At 47.6% G+C, this 27038-nt stretch overlaps 2 protein-coding genes and 1 long non-coding RNA gene across 6 annotated transcripts in view; 2 read left to right on the forward strand and 1 right to left on the reverse strand.

Annotated features, from left to right (window-relative positions):
• Positions 1-6036, forward strand: part of PAIP2B (poly(A) binding protein interacting protein 2B) — a 45845-nt gene extending 39809 nt beyond the window's left edge. For all 3 annotated transcript variants that reach the window (XM_019969951.2, XM_070798460.1, XM_070798461.1), the window contains exon 4: positions 342-6036. In XM_019969951.2, coding sequence (XP_019825510.1) covers positions 342-398 — 57 coding nt within the window. In that variant the 3' untranslated portion in view covers positions 399-6036. The remainder of the gene's footprint in view (positions 1-341) is intronic.
• Positions 6037-9030: 2994 nt separating this feature from the next.
• On the reverse strand, positions 9031-18503 carry NAGK (N-acetylglucosamine kinase). Of its 2 annotated transcripts, XM_019969952.2 has the most exons (10): positions 18126-18500; positions 15754-15838; positions 15501-15599; positions 14610-14751; positions 13723-13833; positions 12920-13032; positions 11627-11714; positions 10580-10677; positions 9999-10077; positions 9031-9375 (listed from the first exon to the last, which is right to left on the reverse strand). In XM_019969952.2, exons 1-10 carry the CDS (start codon positions 18152-18154, stop codon positions 9185-9187), a joined length of 1035 nt encoding a protein of 344 aa, XP_019825511.2. In that variant the 5' UTR covers positions 18155-18500; the 3' UTR covers positions 9031-9184. The 2 variants fall into 2 exon arrangements, with proteins under 2 accessions (XP_019825511.2, XP_019825512.2); XM_019969953.2 differs by lacking the exons at positions 10580-10677; positions 11627-11714 and having other exon boundaries at positions 18126-18503.
• A 4711-nt stretch (positions 18504-23214) lies between these two features.
• On the forward strand, positions 23215-26696 carry LOC109565950 (uncharacterized). The gene is made up of 2 exons (XR_011569212.1): positions 23215-23505; positions 25894-26696. It is a non-coding gene; the product is annotated as an uncharacterized lncRNA (long non-coding RNA).
• The last annotated feature ends 342 nt before the right edge of the window (positions 26697-27038 follow it).

Here is a 27038-nt window from a genome sequence, read left to right on the forward strand (position 1 = left end):
CCTAGTTTGATGGAGTACTCTGATTTTCATTGAGTTAAGGTACTTATGAACTAAAAAATTATTTTTTGAGTCCAGGTTAACAAGCCTCTAATGAAAGCATCATGAAGGGAACAGGAGTCTAAAGCAGGGAGGAGAAAATGAGATTAGCAGGGGCTGAGTCCATCAGGAGCCACTGAGAACAGTCCAGGAATAACTGCCTGAGTTGCAAGGAATTCTGTTTTTTTCTCTCCTTTGGGCTGAGAGGAAGATACTGCTAATAACAGAAGCAAGGAGGAAATAAATTTTAAAGTGCTAAAGTGCAGCTTGTCTTGGGATTTATTATCTCTTGGTTCTTATTTCAGAGCAAAAGTAACCTGAATCCGGATGCCAAGGAATTTATACCAGGAGTGAAGTACTGAGCTGACAGAAAGCTTTGAGGAGGACTTGTGTGTCCCCATATCTGGGGACAGCGCTGCACAAGAAGGCGGAGCTGAAGAGGGGGGTGGGATGGGCAGGGGGTGCGCAGCGGGGAAGGGAACAGTGGTTCAACTTGACACTGTGACTAGAGTAACTGATGTGCTCAGTCTTTCTCTACAAGCCTCTGAGTATTTCTCTTTTGTTCTACTGACTTTCATTTGAAGCAATTTCCTATTATTTTTATTAGCTTTCGATTTAGGGAAATTGCAGTCTTTCCTCATGCCCTCATCAAGAATGTTCTGCTGTGTGTGTTTAAAAGAATAAGCTGACCAAGAAAATCTGGGTGTTTACAAATGCCCTACCCACCCTGCTGTCTACTTACCAAGGGCAATGAACACCTGGAGCACTACATATTCAGTCTGTTGCGCTGGATGGGAAGAGGGACAGTTGGAAGAAGCAGGTTTTGTAAACCAGAGTACTCAGCTCCCCAACCCCTGGGGGTTTCCTGCAATGTGCTGGGATTACCACTGGCCTGCTGAGCCCGTGTCTCCTTGCCTGAACCCTATTCAAGAAAACACAGGCTTAAAAGTACTGGTTTACCAGTACTTTAGATGGTTGATAAACCGACTTTCATCAGCCATCTTTTGGAGGACTGGGATGGTGGTGTCACTTGAGTCATTGATTTACTGTTGACCTACTCTTAAGCCTCTGTTTATGGCTGCCATCAGACTCATTATTTACAAGGCATAAGAGTTCTAGGGTGGATTTGCCACCTCGTCTCTCATGGTGTCTAATCCCCTGTCTCCTTTCTGCCCTGAACTCTATTCTGTTTTTAAGAAGAGACTGTTACCAAAGGTGTGTGAGAGGCATGCGGTGCTGGCCATCAGCTTCAGTCTGGAGAGATCATCCTTGAATCCTGATAGTTATCATCTTAAATTTATTTTGACAGTTTTTCCTAGCCCTGTGAAGACTTGGTCCACCTGTATCTTCCTTTCCTTAGAAAGATTGTGTACTTTTATAAGTCCATGTATTTTTCAGAACACTAGCAAGAAGCTCCATTCACAGTTTGATGCTTCTCCCCACCTTACAGAATTATGCAAAAGAACTCCAGAAAAGCCTAGGAGAGTGAGTCCCGCTTGACCCTGTGACTGTGTGACGCACCGGGACAGTTTCAGCAGTTATAAAGTTTTGCTGTTTCCACACACCCAGCTTTTTGAGTTTTCTGGGTTGAACTTTCTGGGTATATTCTTTTCCTGCCCACAGGTCACAGGTGTTTTGGTTATTGTTGTTGTTGATACTCATAAGGAACTAAATTGGGCACCAGGATATGCCTTTGTGTGCTGGAGAGGTTGGTGGCAGAGTCAGGTCTTAAAAAGAGCGTGTCTGGTCCTGGCCATTCTGCCAGGATGGGCAAGGACTGGCAGGGGCCTGAGGAGAACAGTGGCCCGTCTGTATGACCGCCACTGTCTTGTATGACAAGCGTGTCAGGAAAAGATCATGGAACTTGAATAAAGTCTGTAAATTCAGTATGTGTTTATGGGACAGAGGTTGGAAGGAAAGGAGTAGGGTCTGGAAAACTTAAGAATTTCTCCTTTCTCTTACGAGGTCCCTTGCTGACTTTTCTAACAGCCACAGGTTAATGTCAGATTGAAAATATGAACCCATATTTCCAGATGGGCTCCTGAATTCACAAAGCCTCTACCTTGACAGAATGGAACTCTTTTAACTTGTGTTCAGGGAGGGCTACAAATAAAGAAACGTCTTAATTCCAGCTTCAGCTTTCAGCTGGAATGGTTGCCTCTGATAAGGCGAGGACCTTGGAAGTGTAGAAACAAAGGTCTCTTTCTTCCAGGACTGCTGTTCCTCCTTCAATCTGCATTAACTTGTCCAAGCTCGGAATTCTAAAGGCTGCTCAAAGTGTGTTGGGATTGCAGCAGGAGCCGTTTTCTAGACCATGGTGTCTCCATCACAGAGAGAACCGCGGATTCTTTCTTATGTGGCTTCTGGTCTAGGAAGTCCTTCAGGGATCTGCATCAAGGGTCCTCATCCTGACGAAGGCGTGCCCTTCTGACACCTAGGCTAAGCTGTTAGGTTGGTCCAAGTGGCTTGCTTCCCCCTCTGCTGTGGGTTTCATCTTAGATGTCAGCATGGTTTCACAAGGCGTATTTGGTCAGGACTAAGAAAGCTTCCTGCCAGATAAGCAGTGGAACCTGAGGACTGGCCTTTCCAGTCCTGTTGAGACACAGTGTGCTGACCCCGGGATCAGGAAGCGGCTAGCAGGGTGACCACCTTTTTAATGTGTGTGTTTGTGCTTCTAGTGGTTCCCCTTCATTCTGACTTTTCTCCATCTATTTTATGTTGCGAGGTGGGAGCACTGTCGTCACCCAGACCACGGGTCCAGCTGTAGTCCGTTTGCCACCTCCTTAGCAGGAAACGCATGCGGGTCTTCCTGGGTCTTCAGTGAAGAAAGGCTGGACTCAGACTTTTCCTCATAGGAGAGATTACGGATGCAAGCCAGACTAGATACCATTACCTTTTCAGGATGAGGCTGGTATTATTTTAAGTGATGATTTTGATGTTGAATTTAAGCCACTATTCTTTTTTTGGCACCTGGAAGTTTAAGTATAGAAACAGAACATGTATTTTTAACAATGCCAATTCTGACTGGTCCCAGTCTTATTTTATTAGTGATTGATTTTGTGGTTATTGGACTCTTAAACTCCAAAACGAAAAGTATTTTATCTCTTGCTCTTCAAGGAGAAAAAAACAAAAGAAATGCCTTTTAGTTTCTCTAGCCCTTTGAACTGCAACAGAGAATTTGATGGACATAGCCTAGGCCTGAGCAGCTGCAGCTTTGGGTCTTTGGGCCAGTTTCTGACTGCAGCAGTTGATTTTAGGGTATTACATAAGGTCAAACCCCTAAAAATTGTAAGGAAAAGGCTGGACCTTTGCAGCACCTTTAGTTTCCAAAGTCAAAACAGCTTGGGTCTCTCTTATTAAAGTTACAATGCTAATTATGACTTTAAAGTGTTTTTAGAGGTAATCAGCATTTTTCAAATTGTGTATTACTATAATGGCAAAGTTCTATCTTGCGTTGGGAGATGCTGGGAGGTAAGGTCAGTCAAACACTTTGACCTCAGAGTGTAAATTCATGTATGTCAGGGAGGAAAGTTGTGTGAACAAGTAGCCAAAGGAAACTGCATTAGTGCTGCTGCAAAGCCAGTATGTAAACACCAGGAGCCCAGGACTCTACACTGCTGAGATGGGAGGGGGCACGTGTTCTTCGCTAAGGGTCCTGGCATCACGTTTAATGGTGTTGTTTGATTTGGATTATGTTGATGTATGAGCTCAGCCAGAGACCTGACAGTTTTGACCAAGATTTGGAGAGCATTTGGGAAAGACTGTATATCCCTGGCCACTCTCTTCCGGAGTAGATGTAGAGCTCATGAGTTTGGGAAGTGGGTGGAGAGCAGGAGGACTGACTGAGGTCTGGTGAGCATCAGGAGTGTTGGTTTTCCCCTCCCTTTGCCCACAGTCACCTGTGTGAACCATGTGAATCGTTTCCCCTCTCATTGCCCACACAGATTGTTAGTTCTCCTGGTCCCCGTGTGGTACAGTGTACTTTCTGCAGCCACTGCCCTGCTGCCTTGCAGATTTCATCCACAGGCTTGGTTAGTCACAATTTAGTAAAGTTTTTTCCCCTCTGTTTTTAATCTTCTATTTCTCCCATCTTGAAGCTGCCATTAGTGACAAAGGACGGAGGAATAGGAGGCTGACTCAGGGACACATTCAGGCTTCCTACACGGCCTCTGTACCTGGCTCACTACATCCTGTGTTCACACTACTTGTGTGTATGTGCTAAGTCACCTCAGTTGTGTCCGACTCTTTGCAGTCCTATGGACTATAGCCCACCAGGCTCCTCTGTCTATGGGATTTGCCAGGCAAGAATACTGGAGTGGGTTGCCATTTCCTCCTCCAGGGGATCTTCCCAGCCTAGGATCGGACCCAAGTCTCTTTACCACACTAGCTCCACCTGGTCTCACTGCCCAATCCTCCATAGCTATCCACAGTCCAGATTTTGCCGGGGGAGGTGGGGTGTCATACACTGGGACAGCTAACTACACTGATCTCTACAGGGTGTTACAGGTTCATCACCACACCCCCAGGGGACAGAAGAGAACTCTACAAAGGAACAGATGCACCATCTTCAAAGAAAAAGGCCCTTTATGTTTTGTTATCAGGAGTCTCATTTATGAGGTCTGCTGAGCTTTCTTTCCCAGTCCTACCTTACTGGCTCCCTTTTAATATTGTAAATAGTAAGGAAAATGTTTTCACTCTGTAACTCAACACTAATTGAGAATCCTCTCTTGTTGATTGTGGGCCTTCGGAAATGTTTAGTGCTTGTTGGGTGGTTTGCAAGACAGGGACTTTTTTTTTTTAACACCTTTATTGAGGCATGTTATCATAAAGTTCGTCTATTTCAAGTGTACAAGTCAGTGATTTTAATAACTTCCTGAGTGGAACAGACATACAATTCTGTTTTAGAACCTTTGCATCCCCCTTAATAAGATCCTTCATGTCTATTTACATGGTACCCACGGTACTTGCCTAGCTCTAGGCAACCACTAATCTATTACTATAAATTTGCCTTTTCTGGACATAATCTCAATGGAATCATACAATCTGGTCTCTTGTATCTGGCTTTCTTCATTTAGTGTATTTTTGAGGTTAATCCATGACATATAATTTATGTTACTGGTTTGTTCTTTACTGCTAAATAATATTCCATTGATGGATATACCACATTTTGTCAGCAGGGAGTCTTACTAAACTTGGATTTCAACCTCTTGGGGTCCAAATGGAACCCTGAGAACACAGGACTCATGGGGGAGCTGCTGTGCATGTCAAAGGAACTGCGTGTCAGAACCAGCTCCGTCAGCAGCAGCTCCACAAGGAGCCTGAACTGCTGCAGAAATTTTTACAATTTTGCATCTTATTTTTTGTATGAAACTTTCATGCCGTCTATGTCAGCACAGATAATTAACAGCATCTGATAATTAACAAGTTCATGAGCATGTGTTTGAGCGGAAAGAAATGAAACCATCAATACCGCGTTGGATATTTTTTTCTCCTCAGCTAGACAGAGAAATCTCTGAACTTTCTAAACAATGTTATTTCCATTACAAAGCTGAACATGTGTTACGATCACGCCGCCTTTGTTGGGTCGATTTAGAAGAGGACAGCCAGCAGAGGAGGCCAAGAGGAGAACGGGAGTGAACTCTGTGGTGCATCCCAGCAGGTCTGTGCACGGCCCACGGGTCTGCTGCTGTGGGCGGTAAAGTGCTGACGGTGCCAGGGCAGCTCAGCACCTCCAGCAGGCCCGGGCCTGGACTTTGGACCTTTTCCCCTATTTCTCAGGTGTTTAAAAGCTGTTTCTGTCCCTTCTTTTCCTATGTATACATTACATGGTAGTTGTTAGTACTTCTTTGTGGGAGGGGCAGAGCTTTAAAATTGAAGAAAATAATTTTCATAAAAATATCAAAAATGGAAAAAAGTTACTTTTTAAAAAATTTGCTATACAAAGTGGCAGCTGTTGAAAATCTATCTCATTAAAATGAGAATAAAATGCATTTGCTGGCAGTCGTACTGTTTTTCCTTCAGTGGGGTCATTATATTAGAGGAGGATATGTGTATGTGATTTTTGTCTCAATATGAATCAGTTTTAGTCGCACAATCTTCCACTCTAAAATGTGTTACAAAGTATTAAAAGCATTGTCTTGGAAGTTAGACCTGAGTGAATCCCATCTCCATCACTTCGTGCCTCTGGCCTGAACCTGTTTATCTGTCAAGGTATAACACCTTCTTTCTGGGGCTGTTGTGAAAATTTGACCAAATTTAATTTCAAATACAGCCTGGCATATGATCAGCACTTAATACATGGTAGTAATATTGGCAATACTGTGAGTACCTTTGAACAGAGGCGGTAACAGGAAATCCTTGAGCTTGAAGGATAGCTGTTATTTTTCCTGTTCCTGGGCAAAACTTACTCCTCTCTAGAATAAACAAGTAAAGGGATTCTATATTTGCCTTTCAACTACTGAACAAGGTAGCTCAGAGGTTAAAGCACCTGCCCGCAATGCAGGAGACCTGGGTTCGATCTCCAGGGGTTGGGAAGATCCCCTGGAGAAGGAAATGACAACCCACTCCAGTGTTCTTGCCTAGAGAATCCCATGGATGGAGGAGCCTGGTGGGCTACAGTCCATGGGGTCGCAAAAAGCTGGACACGACTGAGCGACTTCACTTTCACTTTTCACTTTACTGAACGAGTCCGAGAGCCTGCTAGGTACCTGGCATTGTTCTAGGCACCAGGGCTGCTGACGTTAATAAGCAGGCGTCATTCCTGCTCTTGTGGAGGTTAGTTACTGTTTACACCTCGCTTGAACCTCCCATTGATTCTCTGAGAGGCTTTATTTTATATGGTAGAAAGATCAGGGGATCACACCCTAGCCCATGGGTTTTGAGTGCTTTTGCCTCCTTCTTACAATCAGGTTTCTAAAAATCTGAGCTGACTTGCCTATTTACAGCTTTTTGAGATACTGCAGTCATGTCTATACAGGGCCTGAACGATTCACAGCCTTTAAGATGTGCATTGTTCAGAACTTTCATTCAAAATTTTCATTAAACTAAGTACAGATACTGTAAACAGTACAGTCCATACATTTTCACCAAACTTTGTTGGTATAAGGGTATCATTCCCTTTTAATCTTTGTATTAAAAACCTTCAGAGCACTCATCACAGTTGGTCAACATTTCAGTGAACGCTTGCTGACAGGGTGGTGCATATGAGGCCATGCTGTCCACGAGGTAACACAGGTAGAGTGAGGCAATGCTGGCCTCTTCAAGTGCGGTTTTTGTTCCCAGCTGTCTTGCTTGGCTGTTGAGCTCAGATGAATACATGCATTCCCAGTGGCTTGGCAGTATGGAATTCCATTAATTTATCCTATGTTATTAGGGAAGGAGATTATAAATTTAAAGGAGAATCTCATTAAAAATCACTTACGACTTAACGACCTTCTGTACAACCTCTGTGTTACAGAGCCTGACTGGAGAATAAGCTACCCCATCACATCTCCTTTGGCCAAATGAAACAGGAACACATCTGACCTTGTACACTTTAGTGCTGCGTTCATTTTTTCAACTAGTATTTAGTGAGCACTCACGAGTTGGCCGGTTCAATCACTTCATGGCAAATAGATGGGGAAACAGTGGCTGACTTTATTTTTCTGGGCTCCAAAATCACTGCAGATGGTGATTGCAGCCATGAAATTAAAAGACGCTTACTCCTTGGAAGCAAAGTTATGACCAACCTAGACAGCATATTAAAAGGCAGAGACATTACTTTGTCAACAAAGGTCCGTCTAGTCAAGGCTATGGTTTTCCAGTGGTCGTGTATGGATGTAAGAGTTGGACTGTGAAGAAAGCTGAGCGCCAAAAAACTGATGCTTTTGAACTGTGGTGTTGGTCTTGAGAGTCCCTTGAACTGCAAGGAGATCCAACCAGTCCATCCTAAAGGAGATCAATCCTGGGTGTTCATTGGAAGGACTGATGTTGAAGCTGAAACTCCAATACTTTGGCCACCTGATGCAGAGCTGACTCATCTGAAAAGACCCTGATGCTGGGAAAGATTGAGGGCAGGAGGAGAAGGGAAGAACAGAAGATGAGATGGTTGGATGGCATCACTGACTCAGTGGACATGAATCTGAGTGAACTCCGGGAATTGGTGATGGACAGGGAGGCCTGGCGTGCTGTGGTTCATGGGGTTGGAAAGAGTCGGGCACGACTGAGTGACTGAACATGAAAGTGAAGTCGCTCAGTCGTGTCTTTTTGCAACCCCATGGACTGTAGCCTACCAGGCTCCTCAGTCCATGGAATTTTCCAGCCAAGAGTACTGGAGTGGGTTGCCTTTTCCTTCTCCAGGGGATCTTCCCAACCCAGGGGTCGAACCCAGTTCTCCCGCATTACAGGCAGACGCTTTACCATCTGAGCCACCAGGTTGGCACTAAAGTCAATCAAGCTGTGCTCCTCACTGTGCTCTAAGACCTCCACTGTTCAACTGGAATAGTAGAGCCCTGACAATGGTATGAAGTGATGGCTGTTTCCTGAAGAACTTAAGTATGTCTTATTTAAATTCTTCACCAATAGTTTCAGATTCTAAATCCAAAATCCAGTGAGGTAACAATTCTCCCAGATTAGAACTGTCTGTTGTCCCCTAAATCCTACTGGAACTATCAAGAGAGGCTATGATATGTCTAAGGTTATTCCTGGTGATATTCCCCATGGAGAACATTTTGTTCCACTAAACATGGTCAGGCAAGGGTTTTTACCCAGTTTGACAGGAGAAAATTGAGATCACAGGTTAATTAGCAGCCACATGTCATGAGTATCTAGCATGAGGGGTGGGGGCAGCACACAAATGGATTATCTAACCGTGTGGTGAGCAGACTGCAGACCACAGGTCAAGCACCTGAGCATGGGACTTTAAACCCCAAGCTAAACCATTTCAGAGCCCTCTGGGATACCTGCTGGCAAGTAAGCTGAGGATGTACACAGCAAATGTGCTTGGTAACAATCCAGCTGGGGAGTGGTTAAAGTGCATTTATTTTCTTCTATATGTGTTTCTTTTTTTACAAAAAAAAAAAAAAAAAGGAAAAGGAGAAAAAGCCTCCTGCCTTCCAGCACCCAATGTCCACTGGGCTTGCTCAGAGAGGGTACAGCCAGGGCCGGTGCCCTAGGAGAAGGTATAGGAGTAGAAGGCAATGGCATTGGCGCTGTAGTCCATGGGGAGGAGGTGCCCGATGTGCTTGGCCCCAAGGCTGGCCGCACCCAGGGCGGAGGAGTGTCGAAGCTTCAACAGGGTGAAGCCTGAGAAGGAGTTCTGAGCCTGGATCTCTCTGCCTTGGGTCAGCGCCAAAAGGAAACCTGGAGGAAAAAATGCAGAGGAGATAAGAGACCAGGAACAAGGTGGGGACAGAGGGAGGCAAAGAAGAGGGCCAGGCTCAGAGGCCTCCTGAGGGGACCCACGCGCCAAACCCCTCACAGATGGTACAGCAGGCAGCAGAGGCCCAGGGATGGCTGCGGGAGACTGGAGCCCACGGCCCCCCCGCCACCTGGGGGTTCCATCAGGTCCTAGAGCTACTGCAGTGTTATGAAAACCACACAGCCACTTAACAAGCTGCGAAGTCGAAGGCACACTTCTGCCCTTCGAGGTAGGATTATAATGACGGCTGTCATGACGTGCTGGTCAGAAGCTCCGACTTCAAGTTAGATCTGTCTTTAATTTTTAAAAGGCGGGGCTTATTTAGTAAATCCTTTGGAAAAGAACTTTTTTTAAGAGTTCGAGGAAGCTGGATGGGACAGTGAAAAAAGGCTCCCTGGAAGAGTGAAGGTTGAGGGTCTTGGCCTGAGACATCAGTAGCCTGCCCAGGCCTCGGGGCCCAGGTCCCAAATCCTCCCCGAGGCAGGCAGTTTGCCCAGGCCACCCGCTTTCCAGCCCCATCCCTCGCCCTTGCCCATCCCCACAGGGCCCCCCAGCCTATGCTCACCTTCCTTCAGCAGCTCCCAGCTCTTCCACACAGAGCCCACGCACAGGATGGGAAGGCCCATCTCTCCCTGGAATAAGACCTGGCGGAAAGCAGAAATGGAAATTGGGGGTGACCAAGCCTCGCCAGTGCCAGAGGCGGCAGTTTTTTAGGACCAACCCAACCTACCCTAGACACTCTCCCTCTAGCCAAGAGCCAGAAGGTGGACTCAAGGAAAAGGAAAATAGACTCATAAAGGCAAGGGAAAGAAGGGAAAGGAATAATGGGTTAAGGACCAATAGAGAGCAAGGAAAGAGAAGGGAGGGGAAGGGACAGAAGCAGGACTGAACGAGACGCAACAGCACAGACCCCACAACCAGCCAATCTGTTATATATACAAACACCACAGGACGAGCCTCGAAGGGCAGGCACCGAACCAAACCATTTTTTTGGTTACAGACTTCCCACAGAATTTTCCTCATACCCTATGTTACTTTAGAGTTGTATCCAGTTTACACAGAGTTTGATGAGACAACCTCATCCTAACAGGAAAGAGCCAGATCTGGGTCAGCAGCTTCCCAACCTCTGATTCCCCCTCAACTCACCGGGTCAATCTCAGGCAACACTGCCACCACATGTCTGCCTAGCATCTCCCCCGCCTTCCTGAAGATGCAACGGGAAAGGGGGTCTCCCTGCTGAGCGCCTGGGTGGGGAGGAGGAAACACAGCGGGTGAGCACCGAGGGGGTTGCCGCCTTGTTAGCTTTCTCTGCAACAGGGCAGCCACTGGGGGAGAGCCGACAGCTAGCAGAGGGCTCAGTCAGGAGTCGGGGCTCGCCTGCTGACTGGTGGTAAGTCACTCCCCCCGCCCCCACCAGGGACTTCCACCCCAGAATAGTGTCCTGCACAGACGTGGCTCACTCCAGGCACTCAAGAAAGGGCGCCCCCCTGGGCAAAACACTGGTGCCTGGTCTGTACTCTAACTTCACTGAGTCATTCAGTCTGTCCCTGCGGGTCTGTCAGCTCTAGGAAGCCAGAACCTGAACAGCTGTCGGGGTACTACTGTCGGGGCCCCCCACCCACCTCCAACAGTCTGCTGTTGGTCAGCCCAGCCCCTTCCTGGCTCTGCTCTGAAAGGGCCTCAGGCCAGCAGGATCTAAGGGGGCCCTACAATGCCCTGAGGCTGCAGGAATCAGCCTCAGGGAAATGAAGGGAGTGTGGACCGTACAGTGGAGAAAAAGCAATGTGCAGACACACGAGACCTCGCTCAACCTCTCCTGATACCCAACCAAATATGCCTAACCTCTCTGTGATCCCCTAGTCCTCTGGGTATCACGGATAAAAAAGAAAGTTATAGATTTGCCCAAAGGATAACTGCTTCATCAATGTCTCAGATACAGACACACAGCTGCACAAGCCCTGACAGCTGTCAGGAAGAGAAACAGGCAACACAAAACAACTGGCCACACAACCTGAGCGTCCTTCTGCTTCCACCCTGTGCCCACCAGTACCAAGGCCCATGGTGGCAGAAAACTAAGGCCGCTTGGTCAAAGGGAAACTGACTTCCAATCCCCAGCTGAATCCTACTCCATCCTCCAAATAGGGAGGTCTCTGCAGAACAAAATCAGATAAAACCCTGCCCCATCTCCAGTACCTTCTGCAACTTTCCGGCAAAACCCAGCAAACCTGGATTTATCAAAGTCCCTATACAGGTGGGTGAGGATTCCTAGCCGATCTGGCACCTGGGAGACAGGGAGGGCACAAGATGGTCAGCAGAGGCAGAGGAAAATTCCCAGCCTGCCCACGCAGCTGGCCTTCCTGCTGTCTCTACTGTTATAAGAGCTGGAGTAACATTCGTTTAAGCTTGAGAGAGTACAAGGATCGGAGATGTGTCGTTTGAGAGAAGTTCTCTGTTTTCCCCAGCATGGCATCTACTGCTCTTTAGGGGTCGCTTGAACACGACGCAGAGCGGCCTAGTCTCACCAGAGAGTGCTCTGTAGTTTCTTCAGGTGCTGACGACTACTGCTCACCACACCTCTCCCTTAAATGGCACAGGGTAGATCAAAAAGAAACGGATTTGTTTTCCCCACACGTATTTCACCACAGGTTCGTCTTCTATCACAACAAACTTACACACCCGTGACGCCTTTGAAGGTCCCAAACAATGAGGGACTCCCTAGACAACATTACTAAAACGGAAGGTGGGGGCGCTAAAATTTGATCACGTTAAGCATGTTACACACCCTCGGTCAATTAATCTTTGTTAACGACTTAATGACTAAAGGATAAGAGAGGGAGGAGCAGACATAGTGGAGTTCAGAACCAATCTGCTGAGTCAGGTCAGACCCCTGCCTGCTCATAGGGCCCTCAGCCAGAGAGATGCCTATCAAATAAACTGATTTCCCTTCTCCTCTCCCCACCTCCACCTCTAGTGCAGCTGTTTCCTAACCCACTGCAAACGAGCACAGCCCAGCCAAGGGCAGTCAATCCCTGCCACCCTGGGTGGGAGGCTGTACCTTCCCAAGAACTCTCCCTGCCCACCTCTTTAATAGGCTCTCCTCCCTGACCACACAGGCCAGAGGTGGCTCACGGTCCAGCAGACCTGATCAGACCGAATCTGCTGCCCCTGGGTCTGTGTACACTGGCTCCCAATCTCACCCTGCACCTCTCCTTCCAGCCTAAAATGGCATCTGCCTTCACCTCCCCACAGAGTCTAGCTTCCCAAGGATGAAGTCTAGCTTGGCCCCACTCCTCATGCCTGACACCCTCGGGGAAAGCAGCACCCACCTCATTCTGAATCCTGTCCCCACTGACGACTTCTCCATCCTCCAGCTCTGACCCACAGTTCACCCCAACTTCCCCGGCCCACCCAGTCCCTCTCCAGAATCCACTCCTGCTCCATCTCCCGCTGTCCTATCCACACAGCATGTTTACTGGGTACAAGTACCTGGAAATAGTTGAACATGGCCTGTTTGACATAGCCAATGTCATGAGGAGCCGCCTCGAGGTTGTCGATGGAGTCAAACACTATTTTCACTGCTTGATGTGCAATCCAGTAGGCTGCAGAGAGCAGAGAGGACTAAGAAGACAGGACAATCTCCCCAAGTTCACAGGGAAGGACACTCAGACCTAGACAGGGTTGGGTATTACAGAGAATTCGGTGCCCCAATTCCCAGTCTGGAGTCCTCTAATTAAACTGTATCTGATCCATATAAGGGAGAGCTGGAGGGGGGGACAGAACAGGTGAAGCTGTGTCACTTCTGCTCCCATCCCCAAATAAAGACCGGGTCAGCCAGCTGCCTCTCAAACCACTGCTGTCACTGCCAGGAACTAGACCATAACAGCCTTCATGAACACGTATACCTGCTACCTATAATGAGGTGACGGTGGAAGGAGTTTCTATACCCCTTTCCCGCTAGCAGACTAGCATGCATCTCGTGACATCCATGGCCTTAACCTTCAGAGTGTCAGTTCCCTCCAAAGGACTCCAAAGGTCAACACAGGTAAGCAACAGCTGTTATGCTGAGGCATGACTCTGAGTCCAGGGTGCAAGTTACTGCTGAAGAGCAGGGCCTGCCACTAACCCAGCATTTGCATCTCGACGATCTTAGTCATTACCCTGTGCTCAGATTCAGGCGCTGTCCCCCCAAGAGCCCCCAGAGGTCTTCAGGCTGAGGGGAGAGGAAGATGGGGAGCCGCAGGGAGGGAAGGTCCAGGACCCTGGGACAGGCCCAGTCGGCGGGAGCTCACCTGAGCCCTCATCTCCCATCATGTGGCCCCAGCCGCCACAGCCGCTCTCAGAGCCGTCGGGGTTGATGAGCCTGCAGTTGGAACCTGTCCCGGAGATGAGCACGACCCCACCTGGAAAAGGGCACAGGAGGCTCAGCGTGGCTGACTCTGCACAGAGCTCACAGCTTCCAACTGAGGAAAGGACGGACAGAAACCAGCCCCAAGCAAAGGGATCACCACCCAGCTCTGGGGAGAAAACCCAGCCCAGCTAGTTTCCCGCCTGAAGGCGGAGGGCCTGGGTCTCAAAAGAACTCCAGTCACATAGAGACCTTCTCCAAAGAGGAATCGGAGTCTGTGTCTCTGTGCCCAGCCAGACTTCAAGTGACTACCTGCTTTACTGAGTCCCTGCCATGTGCCAGGTGTTGTGTGAGACCCTGTTCACACAGTGCTACTCATTCAAGACTCTAAACTACCTTAAGAATACAATTATCCCCATTTTCTAGATGAGGAAATTGAAATTCAGAGAGTTCTGTAACTTCTCCAAGATGGTACAGCTGGCAAAACAAGCCATCTCATGATCCCATAGCTTTTACATTCCCAACAGAGTTCCTCCCAGTCTTTTCAGCACTGGCTTCTGTCCCCAGCCAGCTTCATCACTGCACGGCCCATTCCTCCTCTGCAGTGGGCTCCTGCGTTTGACTCCTGTCTCACTTCCTATGAAGATACCCTTCCTGCCCTCCCTCCTCTGCCCGGTCCTTGCTCTAGGCAAGCTTCTGCTAATGAAAGGAGTGGGGGCCGTGGTGGAGGCTGCTCCCCAGACATTTGCAAGTCAAGTTCTGCCAGCTAAACCTAAGGGGCTTCCCCAAGAAAACCGGTTCTCAACCTCACCCCTCCCTCCACCTCCTCACCATCCGGCGTAGCTGTGGCGATGGAGCCGGCGGCATCGGTGGTGATTAAGTAGCTTTCACTCAGGTAGGGAAATCGGTCCCTCAGCTCCTCCATCAGCATCCTCACCGCGTCCTCCTGATCCCCACCGCTCAGGGATAGGCCCTAGGCCACGCGGGAGGTGAGTGAGCAAGCAGAGGCCCAGACCCAGCTCCTTTCTCAGCCCCCTCCCCTCCTGATGACTGCCCCTGCTTGCTACAGCTGGGCCTTCCCTTTTCATGCAGCCCAGTCCTCCTTCCACCCCACACAGCGCCTCAGCAGAAGGGACTGAGCATGGACAAGACAAGAGATTCAACACCGCCAGGTTTGGAGCTGGGAAGGACAACAGCGCCCTTAGAAAAAACGGGCAGAGGAGCAAGCGGAGGAGAGAGGAGCTTGGTTTGGAATGCATGGCGTTTGGCCATGCCTGCAGGACATCTCACGAACACGTCCAGGGAGAAGCCAGAGCTACAGTGACCTGAAAGTAAGCTCTGAGCCAGGAATATTAGCTAACATGTAATCAGCGCTCATGCATCAGGCTCTGTGCGAACCACTTTGGGATGTATCATGTCATTTTACTTTCCCAGCAACTGAGGTAGCTACTGTTATCTGCATTTCCCAAATGAGGAAACTGAGGCTTAGAGAAGATAAGTAATGTGCTGAGGGTCACCCAGATGTTGAGTGACAAAGCTGGGATTCAAACCAAGGCCTTAAGGCTCTCCAAAGCCCTTTGCTCTTCCAATCCTGTGGCTTGTAGGTGACAATGCAGCCACAAGAATGTACGTCTTTCCCTCTGCAGTCACCAGACTCCTCAAGTTCAAACTCACTGTCTCGGCCTTGCTGTGACCTAATTCCCAAGCGCTACCCAGACTCACCAAGCCTCGGAGAGGAACCAGAGGATCCACCCCTGCTTTCCGTTTGGCCCTGTTCACCATCTCGTTGATCCTCTCCACGCACTTGTCTGTCCCGATCAGCTGGCCCCAGTCAAGGGAAGGAGGCGTTACAAAGGCGTGCACGACCTGTGTTGCCCCAAAGGCTGCTAAGTGAGCCCCCAGCCACCACCTTAACAGGAATTACAGAGAATAAAACCACAATCAAGCCTACTGGTCCCCTCAGTGTGGCCTTTACCCAGTGGTTTGTGCTGAGTCCATCCGCTTCTGCCAGGATCTGCCCATCCTCTGAGAGTAAAAGGACCTTGGATCGTGTGCCTCCCCTACAGAACACAAGGGGGCACTCAGTCTTAACTCGGAAAAACCTGCAGATACAGCAAACCCTGTGCAGTCCTTGTCACAGGCAGAGCCCAGTGTGAGGGAGATAGCTTCAGCAAACCCAGTTACCACTCCCAAACCTTCTTCTGTGGCTGGGTGATTGCTATGCTCTTGGACTTCCGAAATGCAGTTCCCATTCAGCTTCCCTTGGGAGCATCCTACTTATCCTTCAAGACCCTTTGCCCTTGAAACCTCTGATGTGTGGCCAGCCAGCCACCAGAGCTCCATTAGTTCAGCCGTGTCAGTGTTCCCCACCCCACCCACCCCGGACTCCTCTGTATTAAAAGTGTGTTAAGCTGTTTTCCTGTCTGCCTCTCACTAGACTACAAGGTCCATGGGGTCAAGCTCTGGATCATTTCTTTACCCTCACACTTGGCACAGGTAGATAAAAGGAACAGCACGTCTCTCTACTTCTCTCACAATAGCTAAAGGTTGCCTTTAGCAGGCAATGGCACCCCACTCCAATACTCTTGCCTGGAAAATCCCATGGATGGAGGAGCCTGGTAGGCGGCAATCCATGGGGTCGCACAGAGTCGGGCACGACTGAGCGACTTCACTTTCACTTTTCACTTTCATGCATTGGAGAAGAAAATGGCAACCCACTCCAGTGTTCTTGCCTGTAGAATCCCAGGGACGGGGAAGCCTGGTGGGCTGCTGTCTATGGGGATGCACAGACTTGCACATGACTGAAGAGACTTAGCAGCAGCAGCCTTTAGCAGATTCAGCTGCCAAGGTCTTTAAGTCACCCTTGTAAGAGACACTGACCAGATGGGAGGGAGAGTTAATACCTGCTTAAGCAACTAAATGGTCAAATGCTGGGACATGGTAGTTTGGAGGGAGGTCTGTGGTGGTGTGATGTATGTTTCTTCATTGATCAGTACTTTTAAGACTATCAGAAGAGGACACTGAAGACCTGCTGATCAAATTCAAAGATGACAAGAAGTTTCAAGGAGTAGTTAATGCATGAGGTGGCACACTGTCCCCAAAGAACTTCTTAACAAACTGGTAAAAAGGTTTATACGTTACACATGAATACGACCAGGGTGAATACAAACTTCTGTACTTAGTTTAAAAAACTGCGATAGATATAGGGCAGGAGAGATTGATCATAATCATGCACGTGAAAGAAAAGACTCTGGGGTCCATGTGTCTGCAGTGAGATGTGACTGCTATAGAAGTAGTCCAAGCTCAGATTAAAAAATGCTCTAGCTCAGACAACAGCCACTCTCTACTCTGATCTGACACACCCAGATTCATAGAATGTTGTCACTGGCAGGGAATTTTAGCGATCATTCTGTTCATTGCTCTTCTCACTTCACACATGTGGTAACTGAAGCCCAGACAGGGCAAAAGTCTCGCCCATGGTGATACCGAGGAGAAAAGTAACTACAAAAAGTCTGGCAGACAAGCTTCCCAGCAGGAACTATGCAAGAACAAGAGGGCTGGATCTAGTGTGAGGCTTAAGTGCCAATAAGAATGGGAAGGATTAAAAAAAAGAAAAGAATGGAGGGGTTTCAGACATCAGGACAAGCTAGCAGCTGTCCTGCTAGCCCCAGCTTCAGGTCGTGTGTGTGTGTGTGTCTGTGTGTCCCCGCGTCTGACTCTTTGCAACCCTACGGACTGTAGCCCACCAGGCTCCTCGGTCCATGGGGTTCTCCAAGCAAGATTACTGGAGTGGACTGCCATTTCCTCCTCCAAGGGATCTTCCCAACTTAGGAATGCAATGCGTCTCCCGCAGCGGCAAGCGGATTCTTCACCACTGCGCCACCTGTGATGTCCCTTAGATGCCAGATACCTTCTGGCAAAGCTCACTGTTCCGGATTCCACCACACTCCCGCTCCCCACCCCGAGTCCAGCAACTTCACACCTGGCACCTGTTCTGCAAAACTCTCGGGAGCAGTAATGGAAAAAAAGAGAGCTGCTCCAGCTGAACTCCGGTGGAGTGGGTCTTTCGTGCGAGAAAGGGGAGTGTTTCCGCCACAAAACACAAAGGACCGGGGTGTGGCCGTGGCAAACAGTGCCTGCAAAGTACTCGACCCAAGGGCACCGCTGCGCCTGCACACACTCCTTCTCCGCAAGGCCCCGCAGCCCCAAAGCCCAGGTGACCAAACCCTCACTGAGGCGGGAGATCACCAGCCTGCCGGCCGCGCTACAACCTTCCTTTCGCCCCCTCTCTTCGTGCCAGAGTGGCCCAGGACGCCCTCCCGGCCTCGCCGCTCCGACCGCACTCACCCCTCTACGCCCCCGTACAGCGTAACCATGCTGCTGCTACCGCCACCTCGGATCCCGCCGTTCGCTTCCCTCCCGGCTGAGACTCCCTCCCTCCAGTCCGCAGGGCACCGCTCCGCGTCACGTGAACACCGGTGCGGTCCAGCTGACTCCCGGCGCGCGTGCGTGGGGCGTGGCTCCGTGGCCCGCCCCCAGCCCCGGAGCGGAAGGTCGGGCTGGTGCACCCGGCGGGATAGTGGAGTCAGCGGCGGCTCCTGCAGGTTCCCTTCCCACCTCCTGGGCCCTGCTTCTGTAGACGGATACGGGATCCCAAGTGCAGGAGCCCGAAAGGAGTGTTCAGGCTAGATCTCCCCGCCCCAGACCCGTCACCGCCTTGCTTGCCCCTCACTGCCCGGAAGTTGGTGGCAGCTCCGCCTCGCGCATGCACAAAGCTTGGGAGCCACGTAGACTATAGTTGAAACGGATCTTGACGCAGGTCGGTGGCAGAGCCCCTTCGCGGTGTGGGATCGGGGCTCCTTGGAAGTCTTAAAGAATTATCGCACTGGTCAACCCAACACATGCCCGACGATGGCAGAGTCACACCATGCGCCCATGAGTACCCACGCAGACTTTACACTTCGCTTCTGTGAATATTCGTAACCAAGAGTAACTAGAAGCGGCCTGGAGAAGGGAGCGTTCAGCTTTTGCTGTCTTACAGAGAAAGTTGGGTTCTTTGTGGAGGCTATTTGGAGGCTGTAGTCTGCCAGGCAAACTAGCAGATTTGGTTTGTAAAATAAAACTCGTATTTTTTTGGCAAGAAAAATATAAACTTCCAAAGTTTTATCTGCCCTTTGGCCTCCTCTCCCCCACCTGTGGTGCGTTGTGTATCTGCGTTAGGCATGGACCTAGCCTCCGTGAACCTCCCCTTCGGCAGAAAAACCTGCTTAACCAAGAAAAGCAAAATTCTGGCATCAGTAAGACGACTCCTTAAAGATAACACTTATTCTTGATGGGGGTCACATGGCACTTAGATCTGGATTCCGTAAACTGTCAATAATATGTCATTTAATGTACAGCTGTTTTTCAAAAAATTTGTATTACTGTGCTTCGACTTCTAACAGGTGAAACAATTCTTAGAGCTTTCTGAGATTCTCGAGTTATAATCGTCAAATTTGGCTCGAATAAAATTTTCCATTTCTTTCTTAGATCGACTGATTGTTTTTTGTTGTTGACAGGTTTTAGAAGCCTTATGTTACCTTCCAGCCACCACTGAGCTCTCATTCTTTATAGGGGTGGGGACAGGGAAAGGGAGATCGGAAGGGGACGATACTAGTCAGGTCTGGGAGTCAAGCCAGGGCACCCGCGCACCTCCGTGGGCATCTCCAGGCGGTTCTGGGCAGCAGCTTGGGCTAGGAGGGCAGTCAGCTGCCATTGGCATCTCTTCAGGAACATCAGTCTAGGGAGAGGGGCTTCGCATGGCAATTCTCAAGCTAGCCTGTCCCAATTCACCCTTATCTCCCGGACATGCCTGCCTATCTTATAAAAGAAGCCCAGCACTAGGCGCCTCTTCCCCTGACAGCCAACTGGATCTATTTGTGCTTTGAACATTTGGGGCATGTGTGCTTTTTAAACTAGAAAAGAGGATCCTGTCTTTTCATTTCTTACCTATTTGGGACTCTGAAATACTTCAGTTTCACCCCTAAGAGTACTTAAAAGTAGAGCCCTACATCATAGAGCGTATCTGAGAGACGGGTAGGATTTTTTTAAGCCCCCTGTATCATTTACATCCATAGTACTTCAGACCTGGAATGTGTTTATCCAAAGCACATTTTTAGAATAATGGAAGTAAAATATTCTGGTGAGATTAAACTGGCAGGATTTTTGAAGAGGAAATTGTAGATAGATTTTCAAAGAACTGTTCCTTTTCATGCCAGGGCTGATCTCCTTTAGAATGGACTGGTTGGATCTGCTTGCAGTCCAAGGGACTCTCAAGAGTCTTCTCCAATGAGCCTTCGGATCTATGTATATGATAATATTAAAGTTTCCCTTTGTATTTCTTGTTAGAAAAGGAAGTACAAGAAATGTTTGAAGATAAGAATTGAGTTCACCATTTGCTAGTGGATGACCTTGAGCAAAGTACACAGAATTGCTGATGCTTTTCTTCTGTGAAATGGAGATGTTAAACAGCCACCTACTCCGACTTACACGGGATTTATATATCAAAAGGGTTGTGGAAATCATAAAGTATTACATAGATCTTAACTAATTTTTATTGGCATTGCTTATTAGTGTCTGCTGCCCAACAAAGTAGCCACAGGTGACTATTAAGCACTTGAAATATGGCTAGTCCAAATGAGATGCACTGTGAGTGTAAAATACAGGACGGCCAAGATTTAGTACCAAGACAGAATATAAAAGTATCTCCTGTAATTTTTACACAAGTGACATGTTGATATTATTTGGAGATAGTGAATTAAAATGATGTTATTAAATTTTGCCAGTCTGTTTTATCTTTTTTTAATATAGTTACTAGAAATTTTAAAAATTACACATGTGACTCACATTTCTACTGCATGTGCATGAATGTTAAGTTGCTTCAATCAATTCAATCATGAATGTTAAGTTGCTTCTTTGCAACCTGATGAACTGTAGCCCACCAGACTCCTCTGTCCATGGGATTCTCCAGGCAAGAATACTGGAGTGGGTTACCATGCCTTCCTCTAGGGGATCTTCCTGACCCAGGGATCGAACCCACATCTCTTACATCTCCTGCTTTGGCAGAAAGATTCTTTACCACTCAGTTCAGTTCAGTTGCTCAGTCGTGTCTGACTCTTTGCGATTCCATGAATTGCTCAGCATGCCAGGCCTCCCTATCCATCACCAACTCGGGAGTTTACTCAAACTCATGTCCATTGAATCGGTGGCCATCCAGCCATCTCATCCTCTGTCGTCCCCTTCTCCTCCTACCACCAATCCCTCGCAGCATCAGAGTCTTTACCAATGAGTCAACTTTTCACATCAGGTGGCCAAAGTATTGGAGTTTCAGCTTTAGCATCAGTCCTTCCAATGAGCACCCAGGGCTGATCTCCTTTAGAATGGACTAGTTGGATCTCCTTGCAGTCCAAGGGACTCTCAAGAGTCTTCTCCAACACCACAGTTCAAAAGCATCAATTCTTCAGTGCTCAGCTTTCTTCACAGGCCAACTCTCACATCCATACATGACCACTGGAAAAACCATAGCCTTGACTAGATGGACCTTTGTTAGCAAAGTAATGTCTCTGCCTTTCAATATGCTATCTAGGTTGGTCATAACTTTGCTTCCAAGGAGTAACCATCTTAATTTCATGGCTGCAATCACCATCTACAGTGATTTTGGAGCCCCAAAAAATAAAGTCAGCCACTGTTTCCAGTTTCCCCATCTATTTCCCATGAAGTGATGGGACTGGATGCCATGATCTTCATTTTCTGAATGTTGAGCTTTAAGCCAACTTTTTCACTCTCCTCTTTCACTTTCATCAAGAGGCTTTTTAGTTCCTCTTCACTTTCTGCCGTAATGGTGGTGTCATCTGCATATCTGAGGTTATTGATATTTCTCTGGCAATCTTGATTCCAGCTTGTGCTTCTTCCAGCCCAGCGTTTCTCATGATGTACTCTGCATATAAGTTAAATAAGCAGGGTGACAATATACAGCCTTGACGTACTCCTTTTTCTATTTGGAACCGTCTGTTGTTCCATGTCCAGTTCTAACTGTTGCTTCCTGACCTGCATATAGGTTTCTCAAGAGACAGGTCAGGTGGTCTGGTATTCCCATCTCTTTCAGAATTTTCCACAGTTTATTGTGATCCACACAGTCAAAGGCTTTGGTATAGTCAAAGGCTTTAGCATAGTCTTTACCACTAGCATTGTGCTAGTCTATATCCTGTCTCCTAGCCATCTGGGCCAGAATATTTCAAAGTTTTTAAGTACCTATTTATGAAATAGGATTGATTTAAAGAAGAAAACTGTGTTGAATAAGTGACTATACATTTGTGTTGTACATTAAAGTTCTATAAAGTTATTTTATGTATCTTTATCTCATTTGATCATTCCAACAACCCCATGAAAATAGCAGATTTCTAACCACATATTACAAATGAGGAAACTGTGAAATCAAAGTAATTAGCTTAGGCTCACACAAATAAAAGATGTTGCTTAAAATGGGTGTGGGTTACTGTAATGGGAAGGAAATAAAGATGTTGCAATGCAGACAAGTGTTAACGGCTATATAGCTTTGCAAAGGTTTAGCGCCCGTTTGTACTGGCCTTGCAATGCCCCAGCAGCTGCTCCTGTGGTGCTCACAAGATTGGTAAAGTCCTCCAAGAATCTGCAAGCCAGTTTCATTCTCTGTCTTCTCTACTTAGTCCCCATGACTCCAGGGAGGCCATATTTCCTGAGGAGTGGGGGAGGGGTCGGGTAAAATAGATAGTGGAAAAATATCTTCCCTCCCAAATCCGCTTATGATTTTGGAGCAGGGGGGTCTGAGGATCCAAGATATTCAAAGGGTATGTTGGCTTGGTTCATGAAAGCACAACCACATCTGTTTTCACTCAGCACTGTATTTCCTGGGCTAACCTCAGTAAGCAGGCATATAATAGGAGGTCCACGAATGGTTTTAAGAGTACTTATAAACTATAAAGCACTGTACCACAAATATGAGAAGCAGTAAATATTACTGTGAACTAAAGACGGAAGCCAGCAGATTCTGCAGCAGAAATGTTTTGCAGAACAAACTGGGGAGAGGAAGATGTTTGGAGAAAATAGAAGTGAAATTGTGAACTGGGGAAGTTGGCACTGGACAAGTGGTCAGGGGGCCTCAGAGGGATCGAGCCCTAATGTGTCCTGCATTGGGAAGTTACCAGGGCACGTGTGACCTCAGCACTGTGCTCTAGGATAGTTAATCTGGCAGGTTCCTTATAGCAGGACAAATGGGAGGGAAGAGCCTGGAGCAGGAAGATACTCAGAAAGCTGGGGCAATGACTCAGGCAAGAGATGAACAAGGAAGTGATGAGGAGCAGGGCAGAAGTCATGGGGAGGGACTGAAGTTGGGTGGGGATCATGCTGACCTTGTCCTTCGTTGTTCTAGGATAAGAGCAGAGACAGGCTGGAGTTGGCTTCTTACAGGGAAAGAGAGAGGGGTGAGGGGCTGCCTTATTAAGTGCGGAGGTGGGACTCTGAGGCTGGTAGCTGGAAGGAAAGAGCTCTTCCACACCTATAGGTCCACCAGGAACAATCCAGAAGGGGTGAGGTGTCCAAAGAAGCAAGTGTGGATGATTGTACACAGTCTGCCCTTCAAGCCTCTCTGCCTTAATCTGAAGCGGTTCTGAAAGGGGGGCCTTAGGTCAAGCCAGCTATTCCAGAAAATCAGGTTGGTTTTCTCCCTCTTCCTAGGCACGAGGGTGTTTATATATGTGTTTATATGCATGTTTTGGCTTGTATTGATCTATATGTAGATATATATTTGTATTACTTATTTGTATATGTTCTAAGTGACTAAATTCATCTACAAGGGCATGTATTTGAGATTGTATCTTTATGCATGTTTCTGTATTAGTGTATGTACAGAATTAGCATTTCAGTTCTCTAAGGAACCTAAACAGTCCTGCATATCTAGGTAGCTCTGAGTGGCTGCATAGGTGTACAAGTGTAACTTTGCCTGTTGTGCTGGATCTGGCCCACACTAGATCACAAAGAGCTAATTGTGCATATTTTCCTAACTGTTCAGTGATACGGCATTGATAGCTCTAAATTACCACAGTGGGAGTATTTACAGCACAGAAATCAGCAACTGGTACCAATCACATTGCTGTTATTTTTATTTCCCAGAAAGCTGGTTGTTAGACCGTTAGCAGCACACACTGGATAGATGTTTGCCATGTGTGAGAGCAACAGTGGTCTTTGGTCTGTGTACCCCAGTTTAGAAGTACATACATGAAAGCATGTCCTGCGTAATGGGTCCATTATTTTAGACTACAGACTCGCGGGTTCAAAATGCACCCGTTCTCCTACAACTAAGCATAATTTCTGTCTCAACCCTCCACTCTTAATCAAGCCGCTTACAGGAGAACTCAGTAATTTCAGGTTTCGGTTTAGACTGACTGACCTCTCGTTCTTCCTCCTCTTGGTTTCCCATGCTTGTGTCTAAGGGCCAGGGGGCTGTGGGTAAGGGCAGCTCCAGGCATCTGCTGAGATCTGAGGTTTTCCCTTCAGGGTCTTTCCTCATTTGCATCCACTCTCCTAACAGCTCCTGAGATTCCCTCGGCCCATGAAGCATCCAGTTTCCCAGAGCACACTGCCATTTTTGAAACCTATCCTCTTGGCAGGTGTCAGGGCAGGCTCTTTCCTTTCTCCTGGGCACCTGGACTCTCCCTGCAGTTTGCTGCATACAGGAATCACAGGAAAAGAGAAGCAGCATCGCATCCCCTAACCACAAAGTCCCCGATAAGATAAATCTTACCAAGCCTGAAACTCCAGAGGTCAGGGGCCATGATTTGAACCAGTTTGAACCAGTTCTCTCTGACTCCAAAGCCTTTTCCATTCTCCATGGATTAGAAGTACTTGGTACATGCTTTCGGTCATGAAATGAAGTGAAGTGTTAGTCGCTCAGTCGTGTCTGACTCTTCGATGCCATGGATTGTAGCCTGCCAGGCTCCTCTGTCCATGGGATTTCCCAGGCAAGAATACTGGAGTGGGTTGCCATTCCATTCCCCAGGGAATCTTCCCAACCCAGGTATCGAACAACCTGGGTCATGGATGCGTGCTCAAATAATTATAGAATTCCCAGTTTCATCATTCGACTTTGCAGCAGCTGGCACCTCTCCTGACACTATGGTACAAAAGGAACCCCAGAAATAAGTGTGTGTGGAGGGAGGGCTGTGAGCTGAACTTCTAGGAAATCTGTCACATGTAAAGCCAGTGGAAAACGTTTCACCAACTCCTATTTCCCAGTTTGTGTCACTCCTTTATTAGAGTTTAGTCTTTCTGAACATTCCTAGTTTTTACTTGTTCCTTATCTCTGCTGCTGCTGCTAAGTCGCTTCAGTCGTGTCCGACTCTGTGCGACCCCATAGACGGCAGCCCACCAGGCTCCCCTGTCCCTGGGATTCTCCAGGCAGGAACACTGGAATGGGTTGCCATTTCCTTCTGCAATGCATGAAAGTGAAAAGTCAAAGTGAAGTCTCTCAGTCATGTCTGACTCTTCACAACCCCGTGGACTGCAGCCTACCAGGCTCTTTCGTCCCCGGGATTTACCAGACAAGAGTACTGGAGTGGGGTGCCATTGCCTTCTCCGCCCTAATCTCTAGTCTGTTAACTAAATTTTCTTTTCTCCCCCTAACTTTGAATGAACTACCTTTTGCACCTATTATCCTTTGACTCTATGCTAATCACATTCTGTATCTGGTGCTTACCTTTACAGCAGTCTCATCACAGACCACCACTTTTAGTTTTCCTCTTTTTGAATTATAAAGAGAAGGCTGCAGGGCCATCAGACTGCCAGACTCAATTACTGAGTTACTGACTCCAGCCTATGACTGTTTTGGAAACAATGCGATAGGAAGAATACAAGATCCTTACACCTTTGTTCCTCATCAGACCCCGGACTGCACGCCCTCATCTTATATAAAGCCCCTAGACTCCTTATGGAAAGGGGGCCCACAGTCCTTGAGGTATGAGCCTACTGTGGTCCCCTCCTCCACCGGCTGAGGATTAAAGGCACCTTTCTATTTCCTTCAAACTTTCTTTGTCTTTTTATTCAGCTTCCGTGGGCAGAGAAAGCCAAGATTTTGGTGGGCAACAGAAGCAGTGACAGATTTCATTGTTTTGGGCTCCAAAATCACTGCAGACAGCGACTGCAGCCGTGAAATTAAAAGATGCTTGCTCCTTGGAAGAAAAGCTATGACCAATCTACACAGCATATTAAAATGCAGAGACATCACTTTGCTGACGAAGGTCCCTCTAGTTAAAGCTATGGTTTTTCCAGTAGTCATGTACAGATGTGAGAGTTGGACCATAAAGAAGGCTGAGCGCCAAAGAATTGTTGCTTTCAAACTGTGGTGCTGGAGAAGACTCTTGAGGCCCTCTTGGACACCAAGGAGATCAAATCAGTCAATCCTAAATGAAATTAACCCTGAATATTCATTGGAAGGACTGATGCTGAAGCTGAAGTTCCAATACTTTGGCCACATGATGCAAAGATCCAACTTATCGGAAAAGACCGTGATGCTATGAAAGAGTCAAGGCAAAAGGAGAAGAGGGCAGCAGAGGATGAGATGATTAGGTAGCACTACTGACTCAATTGACATGAATTTAAGCCAACTCCAGGAGATAGTGAAGGACAGGGGAGTCTGGTATGCTGCAGTCCATGGGGTTTCAAAGAGTCAGACACCACTGAGTGACCAAACCACAGCAATAACAAATCATCCCACTCATTAGCCTATGAAATCACCCAACCTATAAAAACTAGCCACCTCGTGTTTCCAGGCCTCTTTCATCTTCTGAGATGGCCCACATTCTGTTTACAGAATGTGTATCTCCCCCAAATAAACCTTCTTTCTCTTTACTATGGCTTGTTCTTGAATTCTTTCCTGTGCAAAGCTAAGAACCTAGTCCCAGGGACTCATCTGAGACCTGGGAAGTGACCATCTTCTCATGCCCCACACTCTTTCTTGCAAAGCTTAATCAGTTAAAACATCCCTTTCATGATGACCTGCCTGCCGATCTCAAAGGGCTTCAACTGGAGCCAATCCCTGCTATTTCAATAACTGTTAAGAAATTGGGAGACCAATGGTCTGGTTTGCTCAGAACTGAGGGACTTCATCTTATTTAAAAATAGGATGAATTGGTCACTCTGAAAAAAAAAAATCACTCCTGGAGAGGAGTCCTAGGGCAGCTCTGTCAGTTG

The sequence above is a fragment of the Bos indicus genome, chromosome 11 (assembly GCF_029378745.1).
Source record: "Bos indicus isolate NIAB-ARS_2022 breed Sahiwal x Tharparkar chromosome 11, NIAB-ARS_B.indTharparkar_mat_pri_1.0, whole genome shotgun sequence".
Classification (NCBI taxonomy): domain Eukaryota; kingdom Metazoa; phylum Chordata; class Mammalia; order Artiodactyla; family Bovidae; genus Bos; species Bos indicus.

Bases quoted from the DNA above. Each gene is read 5' to 3' on its own strand.
- NAGK (XM_019969952.2), bottom strand. From the start codon at position 18,154: ATGGTTACGCTGTACGGGGGCGTAGAGGG. The intron at 13,033-13,722 runs GTGAGCTCCCGC...TGCTCTCTGCAG, and splicing joins GATGGGAGATGAGGGCTCAG to CCTACTGGATTGCACATCAA. The intron at 11,715-12,919 runs GTACTTGTACCC...CCTGTCTCCCAG, and splicing joins CCATGTTCAACTATTTCCAG to GTGCCAGATCGGCTAGGAAT.